Genomic DNA, 27,219 nt, shown 5'->3' with positions numbered 1-27,219 from the left:
GGTGGTAAACCCACAAGACCAAACTAAACCATGTTACAAGTAAACCAGAAAAAATCATCCCATGTTACTACCTTGGGATTTAAAAAAACAAAACAAAATAAAAACAATCAAATATAGATTTACACATACCATTAAGGGAAATCGGTGGGAGAACAAGCAAGCAAGAGAGAGAAGTTATCTCCTTTCATACAGTACAAAAAATGTGAACTGCAAACACATACCTCATTATACCTTTGCTCCAGAGATTTGTGATGGACACAGCAGAGCATAGTAAATATCAAGCAGAACATTGTACATTAGAAGATAAGGAATCCTAGATGTAGCCTTAATGAACAACAGTTTATATTTGTCAGAAACTAAACCTAGGAATCCAATCTACTTACTTTCAAACTGTAGTCTATGCAAAATGTTAGAAAATATGCAAAGATCACACTTCTGCACTGGAATGCACAATAATTTATAAATCTTTCCAATATTTGTATCATTCCTTTTCCTTCCTTCTCTCAATATATTAATGTGGCATCAGCTATTTCAATTTATAAAATTTCCACACTATCACTGTTCATTTCATGACAATCATAAATTCCTACGCCATCTCTTTTTGCAAGTTCACCGTTCTAGCAATGTCACTTCCACATGTATATCAGTGGTAGGCAATAGATATGCCAACTTCTGTGACAACCATACTTTAAAATGCAATTATTTGTAAAAGATTCAATGCAAATTTGTAATAACTTATATAGGGGGTTTTAGGTATGGAAGATTTTTTAAATCATAAATATCCATAATTCACCTTAAAATACTTACGCAAAAAAAGACATTAACAGCAAATGTGTACAAAATACAGTTGTACAGTACAGAATTCTGGGAGATATCAGTACCTTCATGAGGAAAAGGTCATATGATAACAAATATAACCAGTCATCATTTTGATATGAATAGCATGGCCTCACTAGTAAATAATATGTTCATGAACAAGCAATATGATCTGAAAATTCAGCGTGGGTTAATACTGCATTTACAGCATGCCCGAGAATATCAGTCTGCAGCTGGTTGTCCTTAATTGCAAATTTACATTATGTATAATTGCAAATTTACATTATGTATATGGTGACTGAGTAAACTTCGTAAATATGTACACAAAGTCAGTCTTCTGTTTAGTCCAAATATGATATGTACAGAGAAAAGTACACAAATCCACTGCCCAGGAGGGACAAAAGTTCTAACAACTAAAGCTAAGCAACCATTTTTTTTTTTTTGCAGAGAAAACCCAGTGGGGTAACTGAAAATTATTAACAAGAGTTCCTCGAAGGGACTGATGCTCTAATTGCTAAAAAAAGAATTTCCAGGAATTAAAGACAAGACCATTCCGCAAGTTTGCTAGTCACTGGAAGGATTGAAAGCAGAATAACAGAAGCCTTATGAAAGTACAGGTCACTGCACAATAATCATCTTGGCCATGACAAAAACTTCTCATCAAAAGAGTGACGGGAGTAGGTTGTAAATGGTGGTGTAAATATACTAGACTAAAGGAGCCTCTCCACACTGTCACAACATCAAGAAAAATTTATTTTCATAAATCAATGAGTTCTTTTCCAGCTAAATGTCAAATGGAAAAAGTTTATCAAATTGTATTCAAATGTCTACTCATGTTTTTGCAATATATGCATTAAACCCCTCCAAATATACAAGCATTACTGTATATCAGATGGAAAAAAATTCATTTGCAGCTGCTATTTTCTTTTAGTTTAAAAAAATGTTTGAACAGTGTGGTAAAACAGGGTTCCTTTCACACAGATATCTGTCTGAAGCACCTGCATTGAATTTAAAGCCCATTATTGGTAAAGATATTATTCGATACATGTTTAATAATAGAAACAGAATGAGCTGCTTGCAAATGGTCACTGAAAAATGTGACACTGGGGTTACATTGAAAGGAATTGTCATTTTGTTTTAAATTTAACCCAAATAGGGGAAAAGACATCAAATTAAACCATGAAAATAACAGTGAAGTAAAAAGAACAAATGGATTACATAGTCTGGAACTAAAAGAGAGGGTGTGCACTGTCTTAATATCACAAAAAGAAAAACAATATAAAAACTCAATTTCATTATCAGCAGCAGTCAACTGAAAATACTATTACCAAATCCTCAAATTTCTGAGACGGTTAAAGTCTTGCAGAAAAGCTGAAAACAGATGATGACATGATTGTGTATATTTCCACTAAAACTGGAGATAAAAGGTAATCAAATAATCCGGTATGTCGGAAAACAGTTTTATGTTTGTATGCAGAACTGAAAAGTGTACATGATTTGATGTACATTTGGTTTGATGTTTTATGGCATGACAACAAATGAATGCAAGGGAGGGTTATACTGGTGATCTCAGCCCCTCCCTGAAATGGTTGACAGTTATGGTAAGCAAACATGCTGACAATTTCAGATGCTAGAAAATGGAGATAGTAACAGGTTTGCTTACAATAGTGTGTCCCTGCACAAGGCACTTTACATATTTGTTTACATAAAAACATGAACAAATTCAAGTTTTAATAGCTATAATTGTATACCAAAACAAGAGAAAGCAAGCAAGCAAAATTTAACTGATGGTACTAATGTTCCACCTTTGTTGAAAAAAAAATTCTGAAAATCTTTGACTGCAACTTAATTTATTCAATTGTCTGAGAGAAAGATAGAGAGAGGTTTACTCTTTAAATCATTATAATTTTCCCCTGTTATTATTAATTTCATTAATAGATTTAATTAATTTGAACTGTGGGCAATTAAAAAACTTCAGATGCTAATTGCTGGGTTATAGATGGGGCTGTAACATATAATGCTTCAATTCAGATGGATTGGTGTAATATAAATGACACCATACTCAAGCTGAAATTGACATTCTCACTTGATGCCAAATCTTGTCAATATTTTTATAACGTTGATAATGGTTTTATGAGGTTTACTAAAACTTTTAGTTCAAGGTCTAACCTTATTTAAGAGTTAGTGGAATTTTGCATTAGTTTTCTATAAAATAATATTACAATGCAGAGTGAAATAAGGATATATAGAGGTTTGATAAATAAACTTTTCATTGATGTGTCATATATGTCTTAGAGACTCTACAATTAGAATTTTCAGTTGTGTTCAGATATAATTTGGGAGGAGTTATTTACATAAATTATTCAATTGAAAATACAAAGTGCTCATTGACTTTTGGACTTTCTGGATTGCATCATTATTATAGACCAGGACGTTCAAGATTACTGAATTGATTTGGAACATTCTATAATTCTGGACTAGTGATACAACATTTAGGACTTATTAAGACTTAATTTACAATTCCTCTTAAATTTTTGCTGTGTAACTTAGAGAAATAAATTTATTTGTTGATTTTACTAAATTATTAGTTTTTCTTCACTTTGTTACTAAGTTTAAGACCAGAGAGTTGTAACAGAAATTGGGGGCTTGACTGGGATCTGAATTTCTTTAAAACTATTTCAGAGGTATTTAAAAAATTGTCTTTAAAATTTAAATTGACATTGTTTCAGAATGTTCACTGTCCCTGGTGAAGATTTTAATTTCACATACTTGATAAATAATTAGTTAAACCAGCAAGCATTCACAATGTCATCTCAAGTGGAGAACTTTGTTTTTTAAGTCCTACCCATAAAGGAGTGTTAGTCTTTGAAAAAGCATGAGTTGCCTGAGCTTTCTAGACATTATGATCTTTCGAAAGTGAAAACTTCTTATAACAAAGCTAAAGATATTTTAAAAAAATCATTTAGTAACTCACAATGTGGCAATCTGATTAAAATCAAATCTGCACTGTCCTAAGCGAAGATCTGACAGTGACCACTTAGAGGTGATGTTCTGTTGACCTTTCAATTAGCCAATGAATACACAGCTGTCAGAAATTTAAAATAATCAAATCATTTGGCACAGGATGATGCTCTTCAGCCACACTACTTAGTCTCCAAAACATGAAGGTATAATACTTCATCTAATTGACTGATACAATTAGTGATTAATGTCATAACATAGGTCATCAGAACATTACTCCTAAGTGGTCACTGTCAGATCTTAATGTAGGACAGTGGAGATCTGATTTGAATCAGATTGCTCTATGTGGTGAGTTTTCCATGAACATCAAGTGTGAATCCTGATTGGTTACAGTGTAGCAGGCTACCAGTAAAATGGCATGTATTGCAGTGTAAAGCTTTGTGAATCATGACTTGTATATAGTTTAGCAGGCAGTGTCAAGCTATGTGAATCATGACTGGTTACTTTCAAGCAGGCTACTGGTTACAGGCTTGTATTGCAGTGTGAAGTGATATAAATCATGACTGTTTACAGTTTAGCAGGCTACTGGATACAGGCTTGTATTGCAATTTAAACTATGTGAATCTTGACTGCTTACTTTTGAGCAGGCTACTGGTTACATTCTTGTATTGCCATTTCAAGCAATATAAATCATGACTGTTTACAGTTTAGCAGGCTACTGGTTACAGGCTTGTATTGCAATGTCAAGTGATATAAATCATGTCTGGTTACAGCAGTGCTGTCCAACCTGCGGCCCGCAGGCAGATTTCAAATGGCCCATCAGACCTCGAGCAATTTTTTTTGCAGTTATGTTTTAAAAAAGTTAATGGCCTACATTCATAATATATCTTCTTAACCAGGTAAACAATTGTGAATAATTTTTATAGTCGTTGCTTTTAAGGTTTCTGCTGCGGCCCTCGGCTTCAAGAAAAATTTGTCAATGGCCCATGGTTTGACAAAGGTTGGACAGCACTGGGTTACAGTTTAGCAGGCTCCTGGTTACAGGCTTGTATTGCAATGTCAAGTGATATAAATCATGACTGGTTACAGTTTAGCAGGCTACTGGTTACAGGCTTGTATTGCAATGTCAAGCTATGTGAATCATGACTGGTTACAGTTCAGCAGGCAGTGTCAAGCTATATGAATCATGACTGGTTACTTTTGAGCAGCCTACTGGTTACAGGCTTGTATTGCCATTTCAAGCAATATAAATCATGACTGTTTACAGTTTAGCAGGCTACTGGTTACAGGCATGTACTGCAGTGTCAAGAAAAATCTTTTTCCACACAATATTGACTAGAAATAGTGTTTTTATAACTGCATAACTGTCATGGAATTTGGGAGTCAAAATCATGTTTTTCAAGTGACACATTGTGATCCTGCCGGTATAAGACAAGGACTCCATTATAAATTTAACAAATAGCATACAACTTCTAGCAAGCCAATTAATTCACATATTCTTACAATGTAAAACAGGAGAAAAATTAACCCAGAATCTCCTTCATGACCAGCCTAATTTAGGCAAGTTGTACCATATGTGACAAATAACCATTTTTCATTTAGGTTTTTTTCTATCTTGGACTTTAGACATGGGTTGTAAAACAGGCCTCATGTGACCACCGGCATGTCACACGAGGTCAGCGAATGGCAGAAACCTTTCTTGCCTGGAGATGTATCCTGTGATGATGTACAATCTGATGAAAACTTCAGAAGGTTTAATTCTTCTTACAAAAGTGTGTTTCTGATAACAAATCTCTTTATGTTTCAACTTTTGTTTAATTTATCTTTGTTTTGTATGCTCTGGGTGGGGAGATATCTAAACTCTGCACTATATAGAGGGTTAAATCTACAGTATGTTTTAACACCAATGATACAATAAAAACATCAACTGACCCTTCAGAAATATCCTGCAATGCGCAGGTGGCACAAGTAAAATCTGTGAAGTGAAGCACTCCTGGAACTTGAAAGCACCAATCTTTTTGTGAACAGTACAGTACAGTAACCAACAGTTAAAACCTGTACAACAGACACTTACCAAAATACTATGTGATTTAAGTGTGGCAATTTGACAAGAGCAAGCTGACTTGTTATGATGGTCTGGTTCTCAGATGTTGCAACACTTTCACCCACTTTTACATGGCAAGTGGAGCCAATATATACCCAAAATAAGTACCATATGTACCTGCTTATAAGATGAATCCAACTGCAAAGACTGAGATCTTTCATCCCATAATGTGCCAACAGATCTGGGTCCATGTAGAGTTTGCTTGGAGTAATCAGTAGAACAAATAACATAGACCCTGATCTGCTGGTACATTATGTTCCAGCAGATCAGAATCTTTCTTGCTTGCAGGTTGGTTTGACTTATAAGCAAGTATTTATGGTAATTCAAAACGAAAAATGCCCATGGCACACTGTTTGGGCCCAAGGTCAGCAGGATCAATTTGCAATTTGCAAAATGATGATAATACTGGTTACAAAGTAGATTGGGAACAAATCCCTTAAATCCCAAACTAATGCATGACATCCAAGCAAACCTAACAATTTGCTTACCTCCTACAGCAGAACAACTCGATAACTGCCTGCGTTCTATGCTCGACAAACATGCCCCAACTACCAAGTGCAGAGTATCAATTCAAAAGTGTTCTCCATGGTATAGCAGTGTTAGGGACCAGCTTTGCACTGCTAAAAGAGACTGCCGTAAAGCTGAGAGGCTCTGGCTTTCCACCAGACTCACTATTCATAAGCAAATCTATGAAGCCACTAAGAAAAATGTCACAAATATAGTCCATGCAGCGAACTCAGCCCATTACACTACTAAGATCACGGAAAGTTCCAGCTGCAAAGAGCACTTCGAGATTACTAAGAAGCTAATGTCAAGGAACAAATGTACACCACTTCCAACTACTTCTCTCCAGTCGGCCTTCCAGAAATGTTTGCAAATTTCTTCCGTGACAAAGTACAAACTATTAGAGATAAACTTGACACCACAATTTCAACTGACTCATCGTCACCATACAGTTGGGATACAGAATTTGAGCGGCAACCATTAGCAGCATTTGAACCTGTGGATTTCATATGTACAATCCTGATGAAGAGTGCACCAAAGTCATGTAACTTGATCCAATTCCAACATACTGCTGCTTGAGTGCTTAGATCCAGTATTGCCTTCACTAACTGATTAATACCTCTCTCTCATCAGAGGAATTCCCATCATTTTTCAAAACTGCCATTGTAAAGCCTCTGCTGAAGAAATCAACACTAGACCATAATGATTTAAAGAATAACCACCCAGTTTCTAATCTCCCATTCATATAAAAAATCTTAGAAAAGGTTGTTCTATCCCAGCTTGTATCTCATCTGAATTCAAACAGTCTTTTTAGCAATGTACAATCTGCACATCGCCCTTACCAAAGTAGTGAAACTACTCTTCTAAAAATAGTTAATGACATTCTCTCTGCTTTGGATAGCGGAAAGATTACAGTCCTCACCCTCCTTTATTTGTCTGCAGCATTTGACACCACAGACCATGATATATTACTTCACCATCTCCAGCATGTATTTGGCATTCACGATACAGCCTTACTGTGGTTCAAGTCCTACATGGTCAACAGGACACAAATTGTGTCTGCAAATGGAATACACTCCAGCCCAGTTGATCTATGTTGTGGTGTTCCACAGGGGTCTGTTCTTAGACCTGTTCTCTTCATTCTGTACACTCAGTCGCTCTCAAGTATCATAGATCATCATCCAGTGTCTCACCAATTGTACGCTGATGACACCCAAATATACAAATCTAGCCACCCAACTGAAGTTGATGCTACCATCCAAGTTGTAGAGAGGTGCATTTCTGATGTGAAATCATGGATGACATGTAACAAGCTGCAGATGAATGATGATAAAACTGAGGCCATTCTGATCACAACACAAAGACTTTCTCATTCACATTCTTTACCTCAAACAATAAATATCAGCAACGCCAACATTAAATTCACACAATCAGTGTGAAACCTAGGTGTTACTCTGGACAGTACTCTCACATTGCACCAACATGTCATGAACGTATGCAAGGCTGCATATCTTCAGCTGAGACGCATCAGCTCAATTTGCAAATATATTTCAGTTCATGCCACTAAAACACTTGTGTGTTCATTAGTACTTTCAAGACTGGACTATTGTGACTCAATTCTGTCTGGTTCATCTCAATATCTACTCCAGAAACTTCAAAAAGTTCAAAACACAGCTGCTCGGATCATACTTACAGTACCACGATCAGAGCACACCTCTCTGCTGCCCTGTACCCTACACTGGCTATCCATTTGATCCAGAATCAAACACAAAATTTGTTCTCTGTGCTACATTTCACTGTCGGACTCTAGTCCAACATACCTATCTGACGTCACCCATGTGTACACACCAGCAAGATACTTATGCTCCTCTTCTGACAATCACATACTCATTATTCCCACTATGAGAACAAAGTCATATGGACAGCATTCTTTTGTATACCAGGGCCCAGCAACATGGAATAAATTGCCCACTGAACTTAGACACAAAGACACAGTGATACCATTCCTGAGTGCTCTCAAAACTCACTTATTTCGACTGTAAGAACAAACTTAAAGACCTAATAATGTTTCCTACCTTAAATATTCTCAGCATGTTTTTTATGTTTTCTAATTTTATGGTGTTTGTTTCTGTAATCATATCATTATATGTTTTTTATCTTATAGGTGTTGTGTAATGTTGTAAAGTGCTTAGAGCTTCTAAAGATGAGGCGCTATACAAAGTCATCATTATAATTATTATTAAATCTGCTGAACATCAGTCAAAACCTTGTGGGGGGTGGGGGGGTAACATTCCAGCATCAATGGTAAACAAAATGCACAAGTATTACTCACAAGGAAGGAAAATAACTATTGAAAAAATATATAACTTTCATAACTTTATAACACTTGTAAAACAATGAAAAGTGTCACAAATTTATACATATCTGGATCCGGTCACTAACAAATCAGTTATCTTAGAAGAAGCAATTTCTAATTCATTATGTTATCATTGTTTTCATTTCAGATGACAAAATAATTTTGAATCATTCTTACAAATTAACGCCTTACTCTGTACATATATTATATAATCTTAATATTACCACTCGCCACGAGAAAAGTTGCAACAGCTGTCAAATTTTTGGTGGCCTCCATTCAAAATCCTTGGCCAGTGGCCCCACCAGGCAGGATCCTAGACTGACCCCTCCATATAGCCAGGATTGTGCTGATGTACAATACATTTCTCTAAATACACATATAAATTAAATCACGAGTATATACTGGAGAGACAATCCGACATTCAAAAAGTGGAGAAAAACTGCACATACCTGCCAGTATAAACATATACATACAGACTTGGGTTATGGCAGAGTTTTTCTTTCATCCTTTTATGCACAATTGGGTCTAGGTCCTTTACTTCTATGAAAACTCAGTAAAAATACTCTTGTGGAGAAGGAAATATTAATGTGTAACCTGTCAAGATCAGGAATTTGTCAAGTACTGAAAGTAATTTGTTACTGAAAATGAGTCCCAAAGCTGAAACCAAAAATGGCCAAAGAGAAAATCCTCAAGTATATTTATTTAAAGAAAAAATGTAGCTATTGCATCTTGTATTCTAAATGACATTCAACTTGTTCTTTATTCCCAAAAAGTATAAGAATGGCATTTCAAGTCCCAAGGTTATGCTAAAAGGCATTACAGATGCTTTATTACTTAGTCATGAGATTTTCACTTTAATAATTTACTCTACTTTACATGTGTGGATTAAAACTGAATAAGATTTTTTACATTGCTGTAAAGACAAGCATTTAATTGGAATTTTCTGCAAATTTAAACAGAGCTGTATAATTCTACACAGTCATAATATACATGTATAACCTTATATTTTGGCTCTTAGAATTATCACTGAATGTTAATTTTATTTTGCTAAGAAATAATTGTGGCAAAATATTGGTCAGTCAATCTAGTTAAGAACTTTGATTGCTTTATTACACTAAAAAGACATAACTATATCACTGAAAAAAAGAACTTTTTTCATATTAAAATTTACTCCTATTTCACAAAATTTATGCAAATCACAGGATGCTGAGAAGAAATAATAAAACAAAATTCGAACTTTTTTGAAAGGTCAACATGATAGTAGGTGTGTACCATACAGATGCCCTTTATATTAACCTATACAAAATCTGCATATGAAATGTTAAAGATCACGTCAGTGAAACATTTATATTTTATACAAAAATAAACCATAAATAATCAAATTGATACCATCTATACTCATGTACAAATCAAATCCAACTTCAAACTGCACAAACCCCGACCTGCCAATGTACACTTTGGCAGCAAATCAGGATCCATGTCATTTGTTCTGCTGATTACTCCTAACTGCACAGACCCATATCTGTCAGTGCATTATGTGATGGCAGATCCAGGTCTATTCAGTTTGCAATAAGACTTTACTAATTAGTGACTATTACATCATATTCTTTTCTATCTACATTTATATACTAAACTCCATTTCAATCAAGTTCTACTGGAATTTTACAAGCATGCAATTCGTTGTGCATTGTCTTTTTATATAATATTAAGAAAAACTGCACAGAACTTTCTATTTATGTGACTTTAAAAACCATATGTGGGTCTGTGCAGTTTGTTAGGAGTAATCAGCAGAAGAAACAACACAGACCCTAATCTGCAGGAGCATTATGCTACTGCAGATCAGGATCTTTGTTGTTTGCAGTTTGACTCGACTGTAAGAGAGTTTAGAAACCTTTGCTTCCCATGTTTACTTGACCGTGTCATCAGTATTCACTTATAAATTAAGTCAGACTACATAAACCCAGATCAGCCATGCATTTTGTTAGGGGTAATCACAGAACAATAATGACTTGGATCTGCCAGTGCACTTTGCGAAGGTGGAGCATTGGTCTGTATTGTTTGTAGTTGGACCGGAACTATAAGCAAGTATATATTATATATTTGATAGATGTGTACAGCATCCATCTGTCATTATCAACAGAGAAATGTTTACCTAGACAGCAAAATCCTAAAATAAGCATTGTTTTGCCTGGATAATTGATCTCCCATTTAAGCTAAAAAATATGCTGAAACACATGTTCTTATTTTATTGTTTTGTTTGTTTTTCAAACTACTAAAATCTCAGGTCTAAGGATTGCAATTTGATTTTCTGAAATTTTCAAGCCTTACATGACAGCAAATAGGTGTGGATTAATGGGTAATCTATTAACTGCCTTTCTGAAACCACACAAGAATTTCTAAACATGTTATGTAAAACAGGATGAATCAATAAAATTGATGTCTTAATGCTTATGTGCACAAAACAACTTGTAAAATAGTGATGGCAAACAGCAATTTATAGCAGCAATAAGACAATTCAAATTCAAATAATAAACAAAACACCAAAATGTTATACAAAAAATTATATATAAAAATAAAGGGTTATAATGTCTACTGTGTGCTGAAACAGGCATTAAACCCACAACAACATGCAGACCGACATGGATAAAACTATATGCTCTTAACAACATTCATCGTGAGGCATACAAATCCACATTATTGTGCCCTACTGTGGAAGCTCTCCATCCTGGATTTGTTTAAATGTCTGGGATTATTCAGCCCATGGCAAACCATAAACAGTATCAATAGCTGACAGAAAATGTAGGTAAAAAGGTATCACTAGAACTGACCTTTCACCAAAGGTCCATCCTCTACCTTGTACTCGTCTTTCAGGAACTCATAGGTTGCTTCTGACAAGTGAACCCTTCCTGGCTGCCCAGACGATTCCATAGTATTTGCCAGCGAGACATCGTTTGACCACACATCAAATTTGAATCTCCGTGTGCCTACAATTCCACAAAGAACAGTTCCCGTGTGGACACCAACTCGCATATTGACTTGTTCATTGTGGTCTCTGTCAAATTCCTCAATGGCTTTTATCATTCCCAGGCCCATCTCCACACAACATCTTGCATGGCCTTGTCTTGGTTCTGGACAACCAGACACACAGTAGTAACAGTCCCCAAGAGTGCTTATTTTTTCACATCCACAGTTTTCACATAATTTATCAAACCTACCAAAGAGATCATTCAAAAGAGCTACAAGGTGTTCTGCAGTTTTGTTTGAGCTCATTTTTGTAAAACCTACAATATCAGCAAAAAGGATGCTTACATCATTCATGGTGTTCATGTTAAATGGACGGAAGATAATTTCACCCTTAACACGAGCTTTAGACCTCGAGCCACGTTTTCTTGTACGCACATCATCAATTTCATCATCCTTGCCTTCTCTGGATTTCATGACTTCATTTGCAACTTTTGGAGGCATTAATGAATGGATCATTTTTTCTTTGATCTGTTTCTCAATCTGGAGATCATTCTGAGCCAAGATCGACTGACCAATTTTCCAAAAGGTACTCCTCTGTTGAACTTGCTTCATCGTAAAAATGTGAAGCCCCATCAAGTGGATGCATAGATGAAGAAGGACTTTCCCAATAATGAAATAAGATTGTCGCATATAATCATTTTTATAAGCTGTGAGAAATTCAAATATGAGTGAGTAACTCAATCCAATGATTACTGTAATAAAAAGTGGCATTGGGATGACACTATACATCATAAGTAACAGTTCCACAGTTGCTGTAAATGTTCCAACAGTTGATAGATCAGTGTTGTCAAATATGTATGGCAGAAGAATTCCAAGACAAACTAACAGCGTCACCACAAAAGATGTAGGTAAGTAATACTTCTTGTAATGCTTGGTGTACGTAAATCCTAGGAATAAAGCAATTATAACCAGTAATACAAGTGTACCAATTAGAAAATAAACCATATTTTTGGTTTGGATTGTCGCAAAGAAAATTACCCAGGCAATGCATGCAATTAATATGTAAAATAATGCATACTGAAATCGTCTTCTCGTCTGTGGAAAATAACTTTCCCACTGTTCCTTTTCCAAAATTTCAGAATCAAATTTCGGATTTGGCCACCAACTCCCTGCTCTCTCAAATAGAAAAGGCATTTTTCGACTTTTGTGCACAGGTATATGGTCCTCTTTTGACTTGGTGTGAATTTCAACATCCACAGTGTTTGAACCCGTTTTTGCATCGAAGTGCACCCGTACCTCAGCTTTCGGGATATCATCTCCAGAAGCCATTTTATTTTTATTTTTAAATATTATACCAGCAACTGAAATTGTTCTTATCACATAAAACAGCGACAAACAGGTATGCAAAACAAATCTGAGTACTCAGAAGTTATGAATATAAACGCAGCTGAAACTATACATTTTCAAGGATCTCCGTATACTTGACCGACCACTTTCTTGGCCCCTGGGTCACAAATTTCTCCAGCCCTAAATATCCTTAATCCAGCGCAACACGCGCTTAATGGTGTGAACTACATCCTACCTGCCAAAACAAACGGCAGCTATCTTCCAAAATGAGTGGTGTCTTAAATATTAGCTCCAGGAAACGTTCGATTTCAACGTACCAATACTATAGTAAGGCTAACGGTCTAGCATACTTTCCAGAGAAACTAAGAGACTGCCAACTCGATCCGACTGCCACCAATAACTGCAGTATTCGCGACTGCTTCTGAGTTTATATACGGCGATCAATTATTCATGACGGGTTTCTCCGGCATAATAATGTTAGCAGGCACACGAATTTGAAAATTTGCAATTTTCTCCTCAGTGGTACCAGTTGATGGGCCCAGTACATAAAACAACAAACGGTGTTTAGTAAGGATTATTCTCTACAACTTCAGTTCCGCTCTAAGTTCAGTTATACGGTGCGTGGAATGGTCGAAGTAGCGTGTTAAAACTATATGGAACATTGTACGTGAAACAATTGATTACTACTGAATTCGAATCAAAATTTTAGTTGATCAATATAATGTTTATTACCCTCTGAAGAGTACAGGAAGAGAAGCAGAAGTAAAGTTTATTTAAGACAGAAGTCAATGCACTCACGTACTTGTAATAAATTATTCATTTTTATCAGGTTGAATTGAAAACAGTATTGTATGAAAATGCATTAGAAATTTACCACAAGAATAAAATCAGTACTTTAGGTAAGTACCAAAAAGAACACGAGTGAAATATTTCCCAAAACGTGAAATCAATCCAGATATAAGATTTTTCTCTTTTCATGCGTACAATTGGATACAGATACACAGACCTATGCTCTGAATGAAACAACAGAAATTTTGTCGAATATTGTCTCGCCTGCAGAGTACAAAATCACCAAAACATGGCATAGCCATTTAGCAAGAAATGCAGGCAATAGCAACTACAAGGTACCTTTGGTGGGTGTTAACATAAGATAAACGTGAATACAGACAGGAAAAATGTATTATACATTCAAAAGTGTCCAGGAAACTGAACAATAAAGAGTGTCTGGCGTGTTTTGCGAAAGAAACAGTCACTGTATGTATCCATATACAATGTATTTATGTGTGTGTGTGTGTGTGTGTGTGTGTGTGAGAGAGAGAGAGAGAGAGAGAGAGAGAGAGAGAGAGAGAGAGAACTTTTACAAGTTATTGAATGACCTCCACGATCCCATTACACAACAAACGACTTGCTTCATCTACTACTCTTAAATAATGGATCAAAACTGTTTACCTTTTCTGATTGCATTAAAACGATTTCATCCCATAAGCAACAGCAGTAAATAAACTTTTATTAATACAGGCACTAAAGTGAAAGCACTTTGAGATCAGCCTCTTATTTGCGCCTCAGAAAGAGGTGTCGCATTGCCATATTACTCCTTGTCATTGCCATATTACTCCTTGTCATGCTCTGTCTATTTAGATGAGGAACAATTACGTACCTTAGTCTTTAATCTTTTTTAAACGCGATTTAAAAAATAAAATTATTTTATAACTGAACACAATCAAAATTTCATGATTTTTTATGACATTTTGAAATGTTTTTTTAGAAGTGCTCTTCTAAGTGGCACCCTATTTTTAAATCAATTTTGCATAAATAAATTTTGATACGACCATTAAAAAAAAGTGTTGGATGTATTTGCGCAAACACTATAAAATCCACATCCTACTGACAAAGGTGGGAGCAAATAAAATAAATATATATGTAGCAAATTGTTGTTACTTTCCTTTTAGAACATGCATTTTACTTTAAAATTGCCGCTTTCTACATTTCCCCCAACCCCACTGCTGCCCTCCCCACTATCCATGTACAAAAAGCAGAAAGGGGACATGCAGTCATTGATATAAAATATAGATTATGACCTCAAAGAAACAATTTTCTTATTAATACGAATGTACTTTCATTTATTATAGAACTGCTACTTTACGACGACGAATACGACGACGACGTTGATGATGATATGTAAATTTAAGATTCTATCAATACGCACATGTAGATAAATTCTCCGGTTATTTATCGATTTTAAAATTTTACCTAATCACTCACAAAGTAAATAAAGTCCGAAGTTGTTATTATTAGGGTGTAATGGGTTCATATAGATAAAACTTCATATCAAATGACATGGAAAACGGGAATCAAAAGTAGTCCGCAGAATTTATCGATATGTAAAAAAAAAAATGAAAATGCAGTTCAGTATCACGTGACCGTTTACATCCAATCTAATTGCAGAAAACAGGTTAAATTAATAAAAATTGGAATTATTTTAGGTTATAATCGGTTGTGCGAGAAAATGGTTGATTACATGTTTTTAACGCTTGCACGTGTCTTTGTGACTAAACTTCTAAGTTCTGTACTTGTTTACGTGTATCTATGTACACCTGTTTGAATAGATGACGTATGCATTCCTGTACGTAAAATTCGTTTTCTTCTTCTTCTCATTCATTACTTACAACGTTGCAAGAATCGCAAAGGGAATCATTTTGGAGGTAAACAAATATTTCATTTACCTTTTTATCAATTCTATCAACACAGACTCGCTCCCGGAACTCACAGTGATAGGCAGTCATAAATGTCAACTCAGTTGTCTGTAAAGATTCCAGTTGTGATTTGTTTTCACTTTTAAAATAAGACTGAATGTTCTGTACAAATAAATTGTCTGACATCATAGAAAATGTAACGATTTATTAATTGAAAATCAGGAAGTATCTAAAAAGAGCAAATTATTACAGGTGACTATTTATTCGTAAGTTCAAGATATTACTGTACTCAAGTCGTCACCTTACTGTTGCTGCCATTAATGATGTTAGCGTAGTTATTAACACGTTTTCTTCGTTAACAGATAAATAGCAGCGACAATAAAAAACATCAGGCGTGGCAGTAATTCTTTCTTCCTTTATAATTTTTTGTAATATTTGCGTGTGTCACGGGGTGATGAAGATGATGTGTGATCTCCCTACTCTTTATGGTTTTTGGTTATCGTTATCTTGGAGATGATCGACCGCGGTATTATTGCCTGGATCGAGTAAGCAATACAATAAAATATGATATTAATGGATGGAATAACAGAGGTCTGAGCAGATATATACAATAGAATAGCACGAGTCCCCGTATGTAAAATACAACAATTTAATCAATTACATAAACAAAATGAAATCGAACATGTCGTGTGAATGATTCGATTTCTCTCAGTGATAGGGTTACAAAATTATGTAAAATTCAATTAGCCGTTCTGTTATACTGATAGAACAAAATTTCATCATATGATCGAGTGATAGATCGAACTCAAATTGTCGGCATAACAGCATTACCTGGTGCTTCCGGTCTTTCCAAATCACTGTTGGTGATAGGTCGACTATTCAGCGTTTCATTCTCTCTCTCTCTCTCTCTCTCTCTCTCTCTCATGTCAGATCATCAACATTTTGACTGCAGAGTGTGCTATTTTCCCACTCTGCAATACAGCTATGAAGCTTTTTTCTTACAAAAAATATTGTACCCAACCTAAATACTTATCAGGTTGTTTTTTGTTCTTCTCCTGGGATCAGTTAATAATCCCACGCTTCTGCGTCTGATATCGTCGATCGAAATTCAACAGATCTAACTATGATCATTTCTCAGCCGAATACACACTCACACCTTATTAACATGAATTTATGTCTTTCTGGCTGCTATCGCAGACCATGATATAATTTAACCTCTCAGATATTATTACTACCCCGCTGTGGCTATTAATTTCTAGCTGAAGTAGGACAGCGGACACACGTTCCTCATTTGAAGAGAATTCACAACTTAATTACACACAAATTAATGGGCTTCATTGCTTCTTTTGACCACGTCATTTTGCTAATTAGCGATTCATTGACATACATTTTCAGATACATAAAAATCAATCCTCAGCATAAAGGACACAAATCATTTAAGACAGAAAACTTCAATATGCACAAAATTTGTGTCAGAAGAAATGCACGAAATCTTACATGATATGATTTCTGTTTCATAAAAAAAAACTGAATCTGAACTCTTTCATATTTCGAAATGTTGTATAACTTGCAGTACATAAATCATATAACATGCACGATTATAGAATGAATACATTCAACAATAACGACAAACTTACATCAATGAACATATTGTATGTAATTGAGATTAACCTTGCCTTCACGAGCCATCACTCGTTTGTCATCAAAGAATTCCAATCGTCACTTCCCTGGTTTCAGGCCTCACAAATTTTCAGACCCCCTTGTCACTTGAACGATTTGTTCAACTAGAGAAATTACTTATTAATTTTGATCGGAGTCCCTCACACTTTCCAGCTGGGTAGAAAAACTCGAACTCACCACTATCGCGAGGAGATTACTTTAAAAGCCTCTATCTGGAAGCACATACCCACTCGTTAAGCATAGTCAATCATGATTACTACTTTAACCACCAAAAACTATATCTCCTCCACCGAAATTAGAATAACCCTCTCTAGACCCCCTATATTAATAACTATTCCGGAAAATATAATTTGTGACACCTGTTTCAAATGGCCCCCGATGTCCTAACATTTTTTCTGGTTCGTCTCGACTCCTGTAATTTAATCGCTATTGACGTTGCATGAATACTGCACTCTTATTTGGACTAACCGTTAACCGAGCGAGTCCTAATTAAAATCTAATTCATGCCCCAAGCATTACAGATTCCATCCTTTGCAGTCAACACTTTATGGCGAGTCTAACCCATACGTCAAACTTAACGTTTACATGTCACACTGACCACTACAGAATGCACTGTCAAATCATTCTTCAGAAATCATTCCACAAATGTTTGCACCATTTACAGCTTGCTTGTTTGGGAATTGGAAATGGAGAGTACCTGATAGGTGTTGAACTCTCGCCAGAATATGTTTTTTTTTCTGATTGTTATTAAATGTCATCTTTTGCCAAATATGTATACAAAATTAAATAAAATATTAGTTTTTCTTTGCCCTTTTCAATGAAAGTAATCAGTTCAAAATAACTCGTACAACATAACGGTTGTGAATTTATATATTTTCGTTCTGTATTTAAACGGAAATTTTGTTCAGATAATATGAACTTTAAAAAAGTAAGATCACATAAAATAGAAAGTAAATAATTTCTATGGACTTGCGGTGGCTCATTCAGAAAACGTCGGACTTGTAATCCAAGTTTCGTGGGTTAAATATCCGTTAATACCTGCTTCGTAGTTCCTTGAGAAAGGCAATTTGCTCCCAATGATTTGTTTAAAACCAAGAAAAATAAAAAATAAATAAATGTTTAAAAATTAAAGACAAGAACGCCTGTATAACAGTTAAGTACTTTTCGACCATGACAATGGCAATGTTTTGTTGTTGTTGTCTTTTTGAATGGGGTGGTGGTGATTGTGGTGATAACAAAAATGCTAATGATGATGAATAACGGTGCTGACTTGCTGCTTGGGTGGGTGGGTGGATGAGTGAGATTATAACAAAATAGTTTTTATGACCTTAATTTTGGTCTAATTCTACATATACATTGGCTACCATGCGGTAGCCCCGGGTGGCTGCGTGGGCTAAGAAGCTCACCTTTACGGATCACTGACATCGCGCCTGTCCAAATGGGGTCGAGTCTTTTATACCGTATTCCTGCATTGTGGTATCCTACAGCTGTCTCTTTACCTGTCCGCCTGTCGTTTCCAGATTTTGTCTGCAAGTAAACTCCTCTTCTCCTTAACCGCTGAACCAAAATTCACCAAACCTGGTACATAGGTTTCCCATGTATTGTCCATCTAAGAGATGAGTATGATTTTTGGATCCCTTCAATTGGGTTAAGGGTGGGGATGAAAGGTCAAAATATACAACACTTTCAATTTCAGTGACATTTTTAGATACTTTCTGACTAAACATAAGTCATTCTGCCAAAACTAAATGAGGAATCATGTATGTTACTGATGTTTCATTATTACCACCAGGGTCACTGCCTTGGGGGTGGAAGGTGTTAATAATAGGCGAGCTAATGATGCTCATTTCTATCCTTCTATATATTTTTTATTCACGTTTAACTCCTTAAAACATAGTTTTGTGTCTAAAACTGGTAATGATAAATTTCGGTAGTTAAGAGGGACATAAAAAACTAAAGTACTTCTTGTGCTAATTGGTTTTGTAATTGATGTGTAGATCACTATATGTACAACCTTCGAAATGAAAATTTGATGATAGCTGAAATACACTGTTTTAAGGCAAAGTCTTTTAAGTGCTTTATGGCGTAGAAGTGGCAGTGACAATTTCTGGAAGCAACGTCGCTATCGATATGTGTTCCGGACCCACCCATCACAAGCACAATTTGTGTCTATATTCACTGAGCGCACCTGCTTCCTCATGGCCTTCCGTTCCAATTATGACGCCAAATTATTGTTAAAGGTATTGAAATTTATTAAAATCAGTAACGATGCGAACTTCCGGTTAACCATAATACCTCAGAGGGATAGTTCGCAATTACTATAACGTGACTTACTTCCGAAGATCATAGTCTTTCGTTTTGCATGGGATGTCCAATAGGGGTTACAGTCAAGTACGTAACTGAATCAATACGACATCACTGCCAGTTTGTTGTAAGAAAATAAAACGAATCCTTTTTCCCAAGGACAGTTAGGTGCACCATAATCTTTTGAGTTTGCGCCCTTATTATTGAAAAACCAGAATGAGCACATGGGCTTTTCTACAACTTTAAAATAAAGGCCAATAGTTTAAGCCAAGTTAAAGATCATGAAAAAAAAATAATTAATCATATATGCCATTCATTCTTTAAATAAACGGTGGTAAATAGCAAATATATCGCAGCAAAGTTGCATGAGCACAGGGAAACCAGACAGAAGCGAATGGAGAAGAACAGTGTTTAAAATAATAGTATAAGTAGATCTGGGTACAAGGAAACATTTTGAACCGTGGTATTTCTGAACGTATGTACCACGGTGCACGGCAACTGTACATGGACCAACAATTCAATGTTCTGGTGGCAGGGACCCGACACATTTTTTGTCAAATTTCCGTCTGTCAATAGCTGAAAAATTATCTAGCTCTGATATTAGATCTATGATGTTATTTGAAAAAAAAAATATTAATTATCTCGAGAGAAAATAATAGAAAACATTTCTCAAAAGAAAATCAGAGCCCCCACCCCATGACTAGTTCCTTATATTAGATGAATTTGTTATCCGTATGTTAATTGTTATAATCTAAAAGCAGTAACTAAGTGGAATGGTTAAGCATGCACTATAAACGAGGCCGTCAATGGACCGTGCTAACATTAGAGAGATTACTGATACAAATACGAATCACATGAAACCTAAAATGTTCTTTCTACACTACTGACATAATAGGCAGGGAAACTTTGAGTGGGATGTCATCACCCGGGTAAAATATTTATCCGAGTGGGTCAGTAAACATGAAATGAACTTACGCAACAAACGAGGAAATATTTAGTGGACTTGAGAAATTATGTAAACTTCAGACAGAAAACAAGCGTGAACTCTCAGTCTTACAAAAGAAAACTGATGCATAACGGATTCACATACGCTAGTAAATAAGAAAAACATGACCTTTTTCATCCGAAAAATTGCCCGAAAATTGGATGTGGCCGAATATGTTTCATAACATTCTTTCCTGCTAGCATGTGATTAAAGGCCCAAAAATATCATTATACTTGTAATAATCACCATTAATTTTTGACAGATAAACCGTTTTGTACAAAATATAATTTAAACAACAATTGTGTGTGTGTCACGAATAATGAAAATATGCTGTTGTTATTATAAGGAAAGTCGTAACCAGATTCATCAGGAGTTTCCGTACTTTCCTTACAGACGGAAACTATCGACTAAGGTCCAGTGAAAAAAAAAAAAAGTACCGCGGCACGTACCACGGGAAAAATATCACGGTAAAACGATATACCAGTGATGCCGCTCACCGCTATTATAAAGGCATGAAAGGTAATATTTCTCCTTCGAATGCGTTCCCCAGTCGCATTAACGTTAGGAATATAAGCCCTACTGCCTTAACGTCTCTACAGGTTGCGCCATTTTGAAGCTTTCACATGTGTAATGACATGATTCACTATGCCTCCCGAAATCCACTGGAATTTTATGCTACTTTTCATGCCCTCCATTGTGAATTATGTTATTTCCGGATGTATTAATGGTTATTATACAGGTGGCATACGTTACTTACTTTTAATCTGATATTAATTATGTGAATTTTTTCACCTATTCGGACTTAATTTCCGCGTTCTCGGACCGCGTTTTTTTAAGATTGTAATAGAACGTGTTGAAATTTGTGTTCGTGCAAACTGCATATTAATCAATCACCCCTGGTATAGTGGGAGCCTCTGGTGTTCGCAATGCAGTCATCTATGCGTGTGTTTTTCTCTCCTCTTTCTCGTTCAGAATTAACTATGACAACTAGGGAAGATAACTGCATTAATACAAAGTCAGCGAGAAGGGTCCACCTACTCTAGGCAGCTCAGGTGGCGTAAGCCCCCCCCCCCCCCCCCCAGCACACTGTGTTTGGGATAATCCGATGATGATTCGTGCTTAGATCCCAACACAGAGCTAACTGAGTATATCTTTAATGAGGCAATAGAGGAATTTATGAGGTGTTGCCCAACTCAGAATGTCCGCCACCACCACCCCTCTTTTACACCGGCATGTAAGGTTAAAAATTAATGTTGTTGACGAAGAGGAAGTTAACCCTTTCTTCTATCTTCTGAGCGATCGGGAAAAATCTAGGAAATTGCCAAGATTATATCTGCCAAGATCAGTGACCCGGGCAATCGAAAGCCTGTATTTCTCTTCTTCTTCTTCCTGTCAACTTCCAGAGTACTTTGCATTCTGGCTAATATAAGACCCATTCTGAGGCCTACTTTACATATCTCCGGCGTTAGACAAGAACTACGTTGCGGATAATCTTACATCGCCTGCTACTTGCTATACGGTGGTTAAGAATAAGAACACGAAATGGATCACACCAGGGAGTTTCTGCAACTCTCGGATTATTTTATTCAGCAGAGGATCTAATTCTGCTGATTCACCTCTACAAGCACCTTTTGCATATGGCCTATTTCCATTCCGCACGATGTGTGTGTCTGTGTGTGATTGATTTGGATTTTTAACGTAGCCTTAAAAGAAATTCATTCATATCGCTTAGATATGTGCAATGTGGCAGTTTATAGTGATGTCTAGCACTAGAGCATCGTTCCAGAGACATTTAGCATCATGTCCCACCCAGTCACATTATCCTGACACCAAGCCGACCAGTCATAACAAGAACCTCTTAATCAGCCGTTAGTACCATTATTATAAGTCTTTGGTATGACTCGGCAGGGTTCGAACCTGAAACCTCCCTCATATGAGGAGGACGCTCTAACCGCTAGGCCACCGGAGCTGTCCATTCTGAGCGATAACAGGATCACGTAACGAGTGAGACAGTATTATTCCTGTATATGCGACACAACCAAGTTAGGCTCAGGAATACCTCTCGAACAGTCTCCCCCGAACTTCTCCATCCATAGATCTGGATCCCTAATTTCCTTTTATGTTCTCTTTCATATATTGCTCTTTAGCCTCTAAATTCTGATGAATATTTTTCTCCATATATCCTCGCATTCTTGCTATGTAATTCTGCTATATATCCTCTAATTCTTATCCTGTATTTTGCTATTGATGTCTACATGTCCTGTTCCATATCGTATGCTATATCGTCTATGTCTGTTCTAAATCTGCTATGCCTTGATCTATACCCTGCTCTATATCGTGTGTTTGCTGTCTCTCCTCTATGTCTACTCTATATCCTCTACGTCTGATCTATATTCTCAATATCCTGCTCTATATACTCCATGTTCTGTCTATATTCCCTGTATCAGGGGTCTCAAACTCAAACCACCCTGAGGGCCGCACCACCTTTGTTATCTGTCATGACACCTTGTGACGCCAATCATTTTGCGGGCCACAAAACGCCAATCATTTTGCAGACCTCATGCGACCCGCGGACCGCGTGTTTGAGACCCCTGCCCTATATCCTGCATTATATTATCTATGTATTGTTCTATATCCTGTTCTGTATCCTGTTCTGTATCCTTCATGTCCTCTGTGTTTGCTGCATACCCTCTATATATGCTCTATATTCTCCATGCTCCGGTTTAGATTCTCTATTTCCTCTTGTATACCATGTTCTATATCATCCATGTCCTGCATTACATCCTCTATATCTGCTCTTTATCCTGTATATCCGGGTCTATATTCTCTCTGTTCTGTTCTAAATCACGTTTTATATCCTGTATATCCGGGTCTATATTCTCTCTGTTCTGTTCTAAATCACGTTTTATATCCTGTATATCCGGGTCTGTATTCTCTCTGTTCTGTTCTAAATCACGTTTTATATCCTCTATATCCGGGTCTATATTCTCTCTGTCCTGTTCTAAATCATATTCTATATCCTCTATAACCCGGTCTATATTCTCTCTGTCCTGTTCTAAATCATGTTCTATATCCTCTGTATCCGGGTCTATATTCTCTCTGTCCTGTTCTAAATCATGTTCTAAATCCTCCATGTCATGCATTATATCTCCTATATCTGCGGCATATCCACTATGTCTGCTCTATATTCTCTATTTCCTGCTACATATGCTGTTCTATATCCACTTTGCCCTACGCGCACTTCGTTATACATGCTATTTTTTCGAAGCTCTGTAGCTAAATCCCTTGTTATCCATGCATGTATTTTAGATTTAGCAGTCTGTAACTCGTTGTTTTATACATTCTCTGCACATCGCGTGTTACCTCTTCTACAACGTATTTTCCTTCCAATCTTTGGACTACTTTGACTGATTTTGTTACAGGCAAGCTGGGTACATTCCTAGAATCGAGCAAGCTAGCCCCATTATCTTAATTAGTAAGAATTTGTTTGGCAAATGAGTGAGCAATAACCGTGTGTATCACAAATCAGTGGTAGTGGAAACAAATTAGTCCAACAAAAGTATCTACAAGCATGAGTCGAAAGAAAGGCCAATGTAAGCAACAAGAGAAACCCAGATTAAAGAGTAGATCTCAGGAGGCATCTGACTCAAGTTTGAGTGACCACAGCTTCTCGGTATTTCAACTTGACATGAAGGAAATAACGTTTTTAAACTTGACTTGGAGGAATTCAGCTTTTAAACTGGATTTGGAAGAAATAACGGTTTTAAACTTGTCTTGGAGGAATCAATGCTTTTAAACTGGACTTGGAGGAAATAACGCAAAACACTAATCATTTCTAAGGCATATTTCGTCTGATGTTGCTGATCTTGTGAAAAATATGACTTTTTGGAAATTGTTTAAAGTGCTGTGAAGGAATTGTTAGAGAATGTGATGGAAGACCAAGAACGAAGATCGTAGTAGAAAATAGGACAGGAGAGATGATGGATAGGCCTGATTCACTGGAGGTTTAGAAGTATCAATCTGAGATTCATAGAGAAAGATGTGACGGTCAATGGTTTAGATATCGCAGTTCATTGCAATAGAATAACTCGTGGATTCGCATGGTTTTAACGATGACAATCCTACCTTTTTAGACAGTTTAAGAACAAATTTTAGTTTTTAATAATTCATATATCATATTATATGGAGATTGGAATACCATTTAAGATTTAGATATTTATCATATTTTACATTACAGCAATTCAAAGCCTGAAAAAAATGGATTTAATTGACCCCGGAAGAAATTCCAACGATGACTTAAAGATGTATATTTGGAGGCAAAAATCTTAACATAGATGTTAAAACTCAATAGATGAGATATTTATGTAAATTTATTATTATTTTTTTTTTTATATGAATATAATAAACTAATGGTGACGATGATGACACAAATGGTTTTTGGCGCCTCCAAGACCTATGGCGCACGAGGCAACCGCCCCATCTCCCCTCTTCAAAACAGAGGTAAGTAACCAATGAATTCTTCAGAAGGTATCTTAGGATTTTCAGAATCTGATTCATTAGATGCTCAGCATTACATATAGCTATTTTTTAATTGTCGGAATCTCGTACTGGTGCTTTACATACTGAACATTTTAACTGAAATATTTTTGAATTGTTGATATCTCATACTGATGCTTTCCATGGAATCTCGTACTGATACTTTCCATGGAATATCATACTGATGCTTTCCATGGAATCTCGTACTGATACTTTCCATGGTCAACAGTATGGATGAGATAGTTTTGAATTGGTTGAATCTCATACTGATTCTTTCCTTGGTCATCAGTACAGATGAGATGTTTTTTAAATTGTTGGAATCTCATACCGATTCGTCCCATTGTCAACATTATAGATGAGACGTTTTTGAATTGTAGAAATTTCAAAATGATGCCTTCCATAGATATTTTAAGGACACGTACAAGTCTCCACAGCATAAACATTGGGTTTTAGTGAACGGCAGTAATCTCGCGCTTTTTTTTCCATGTGCGCAGTGTGTATCTCACCAGAGTACCTACGTTGACTACTAAAGTATAAAAACTGATTCTGAATGAACCGTAACATGTGGTCTTGTAAGATGCCGAATAACACATATGCTTGTATTTCTGAAGTATATTGAATATAGTAATATATCATGGATTTCAAAACTGCCAAAAATTGCATTGTGTGGACTTGTATATAAGCCGTTGAAGAGAGTTTCTGGCAGATAGTTCATGCAATGTTGATGCAGTATATTTACCAGAATATCCCCAGCACTAGCATATTAAATAGAAACTGAGTATCATCCTTGTCTACTTCCAAGAGAATAATTTCAGAATACTTGCCAATCCACGAATCGAGTCCATCAACAATTAGTAGTTTATCTCTTAGTCACGTGCTCATCAGCCCACCACAGGACACCCAGTGCTTATTGATTTAAAGAAACTTGGCAGACATAGTCGTTAAGAGTTTCGTTAGAAGTCTTTTTGACTATTATTAGAAGTATATTGAAAACAGAATCTTTGAAAATATAATATAATTCTGAAGCAAAACAAAAACAAAACTGACAAATTACTTGACGGTAACGAGCAACGTTCACGAGAGAAGAAATCTGTAGAACACTTTACAATACACAAGCAACAACAAAAAAGTAGCATTTAAACAACAAAGCATCAAAACATCTGGGGAAAAATAGCAATTCAAGACATCTTCAAAATCTTCAATCAACGATATGAAGCAAAACATCAACAAACCAAAGTCGAGAAAAATAAAGATTTTTTTTAAAAATTCTCTCAAGGATGGTAAAGATAAACAGCAGCGAAAAAAGGACTCCACGGGCAAAATAAAGAAGACCCACACAGAGACTGTAAAGATGGCGAAAACCAGAATCAGTGACGACGACGAACTCATTGAGAATCCTGATTAGCATTCTGTAAAAACTATAGAAACGGCTTAAAAAGAAGAAAATGTAGAAGATTCAAGAAATTCAAATGAAGGAGACGATTTAAAAAATGAAATAAAAACAATGGCTAAAACAGATTCAGACAGGTAACGAGACATTGTTATTAGTGAAAATATACTTTGAGGTCAAGGACTATAGTTTTGTCCCACACAAAAATCTCACGATGAGATTACATTAGCTGAAGGAATGTTTAATTTTTCTAGACTCATGAAATTACAAGATTTTGTTCAGGATAGAAAACAGATGACGGTTCTGAGTGTGAATCATATTGTTTTAATTAAACAAAATATGGGTTATTTATACGAAGTCAGATCCTCATGTACGTCACCTGGTGGACGTGACTCCCAATTAGATTTTGCATTGAAGCTATCACACAGGAAAAATGTTACATGATAGTCCTCAAAAAGGAAGAAATATTGTCATTACGTAATCTAATTAACGACGAGAGCACTGTGATTAAAGAGGACGATAAAACAAACATTATTATTATTATTATTATTATTATTCAGGAAGTCCAGACAATACTTT

At 36.0% G+C, this 27,219-nt stretch overlaps 1 protein-coding gene across 1 annotated transcript in view; it reads right to left on the bottom strand.

Moving 5' to 3' along the window:
• Nucleotides 1-13,615, bottom strand: part of LOC149797569 (adenylate cyclase type 9-like) — a 120,291-nt gene extending 106,676 nt beyond the window's left edge. Inside the window, exon 1 of the mRNA XM_089962463.1 lies at nt 11,570-13,615. Coding sequence (XP_089818589.1) covers nt 11,570-13,034 — 1,465 coding nt within the window. The 5' untranslated portion in view covers nt 13,035-13,615. The remainder of the gene's footprint in view (nt 1-11,569) is intronic.
• Nucleotides 13,616-27,219: the final 13,604 nt, after the last annotated feature.

This window comes from Sinohyriopsis cumingii, chromosome 6 (genome assembly GCF_028554795.1).
Source record: "Sinohyriopsis cumingii isolate HCF-2022 chromosome 6, ASM2855479v2, whole genome shotgun sequence".
NCBI lineage: Eukaryota > Metazoa > Mollusca > Bivalvia > Unionida > Unionidae > Sinohyriopsis > Sinohyriopsis cumingii.
The sequence above is the reverse complement of the archived record's forward strand: the minus strand, read 5'-3'. Positions and strand labels throughout refer to the sequence as shown.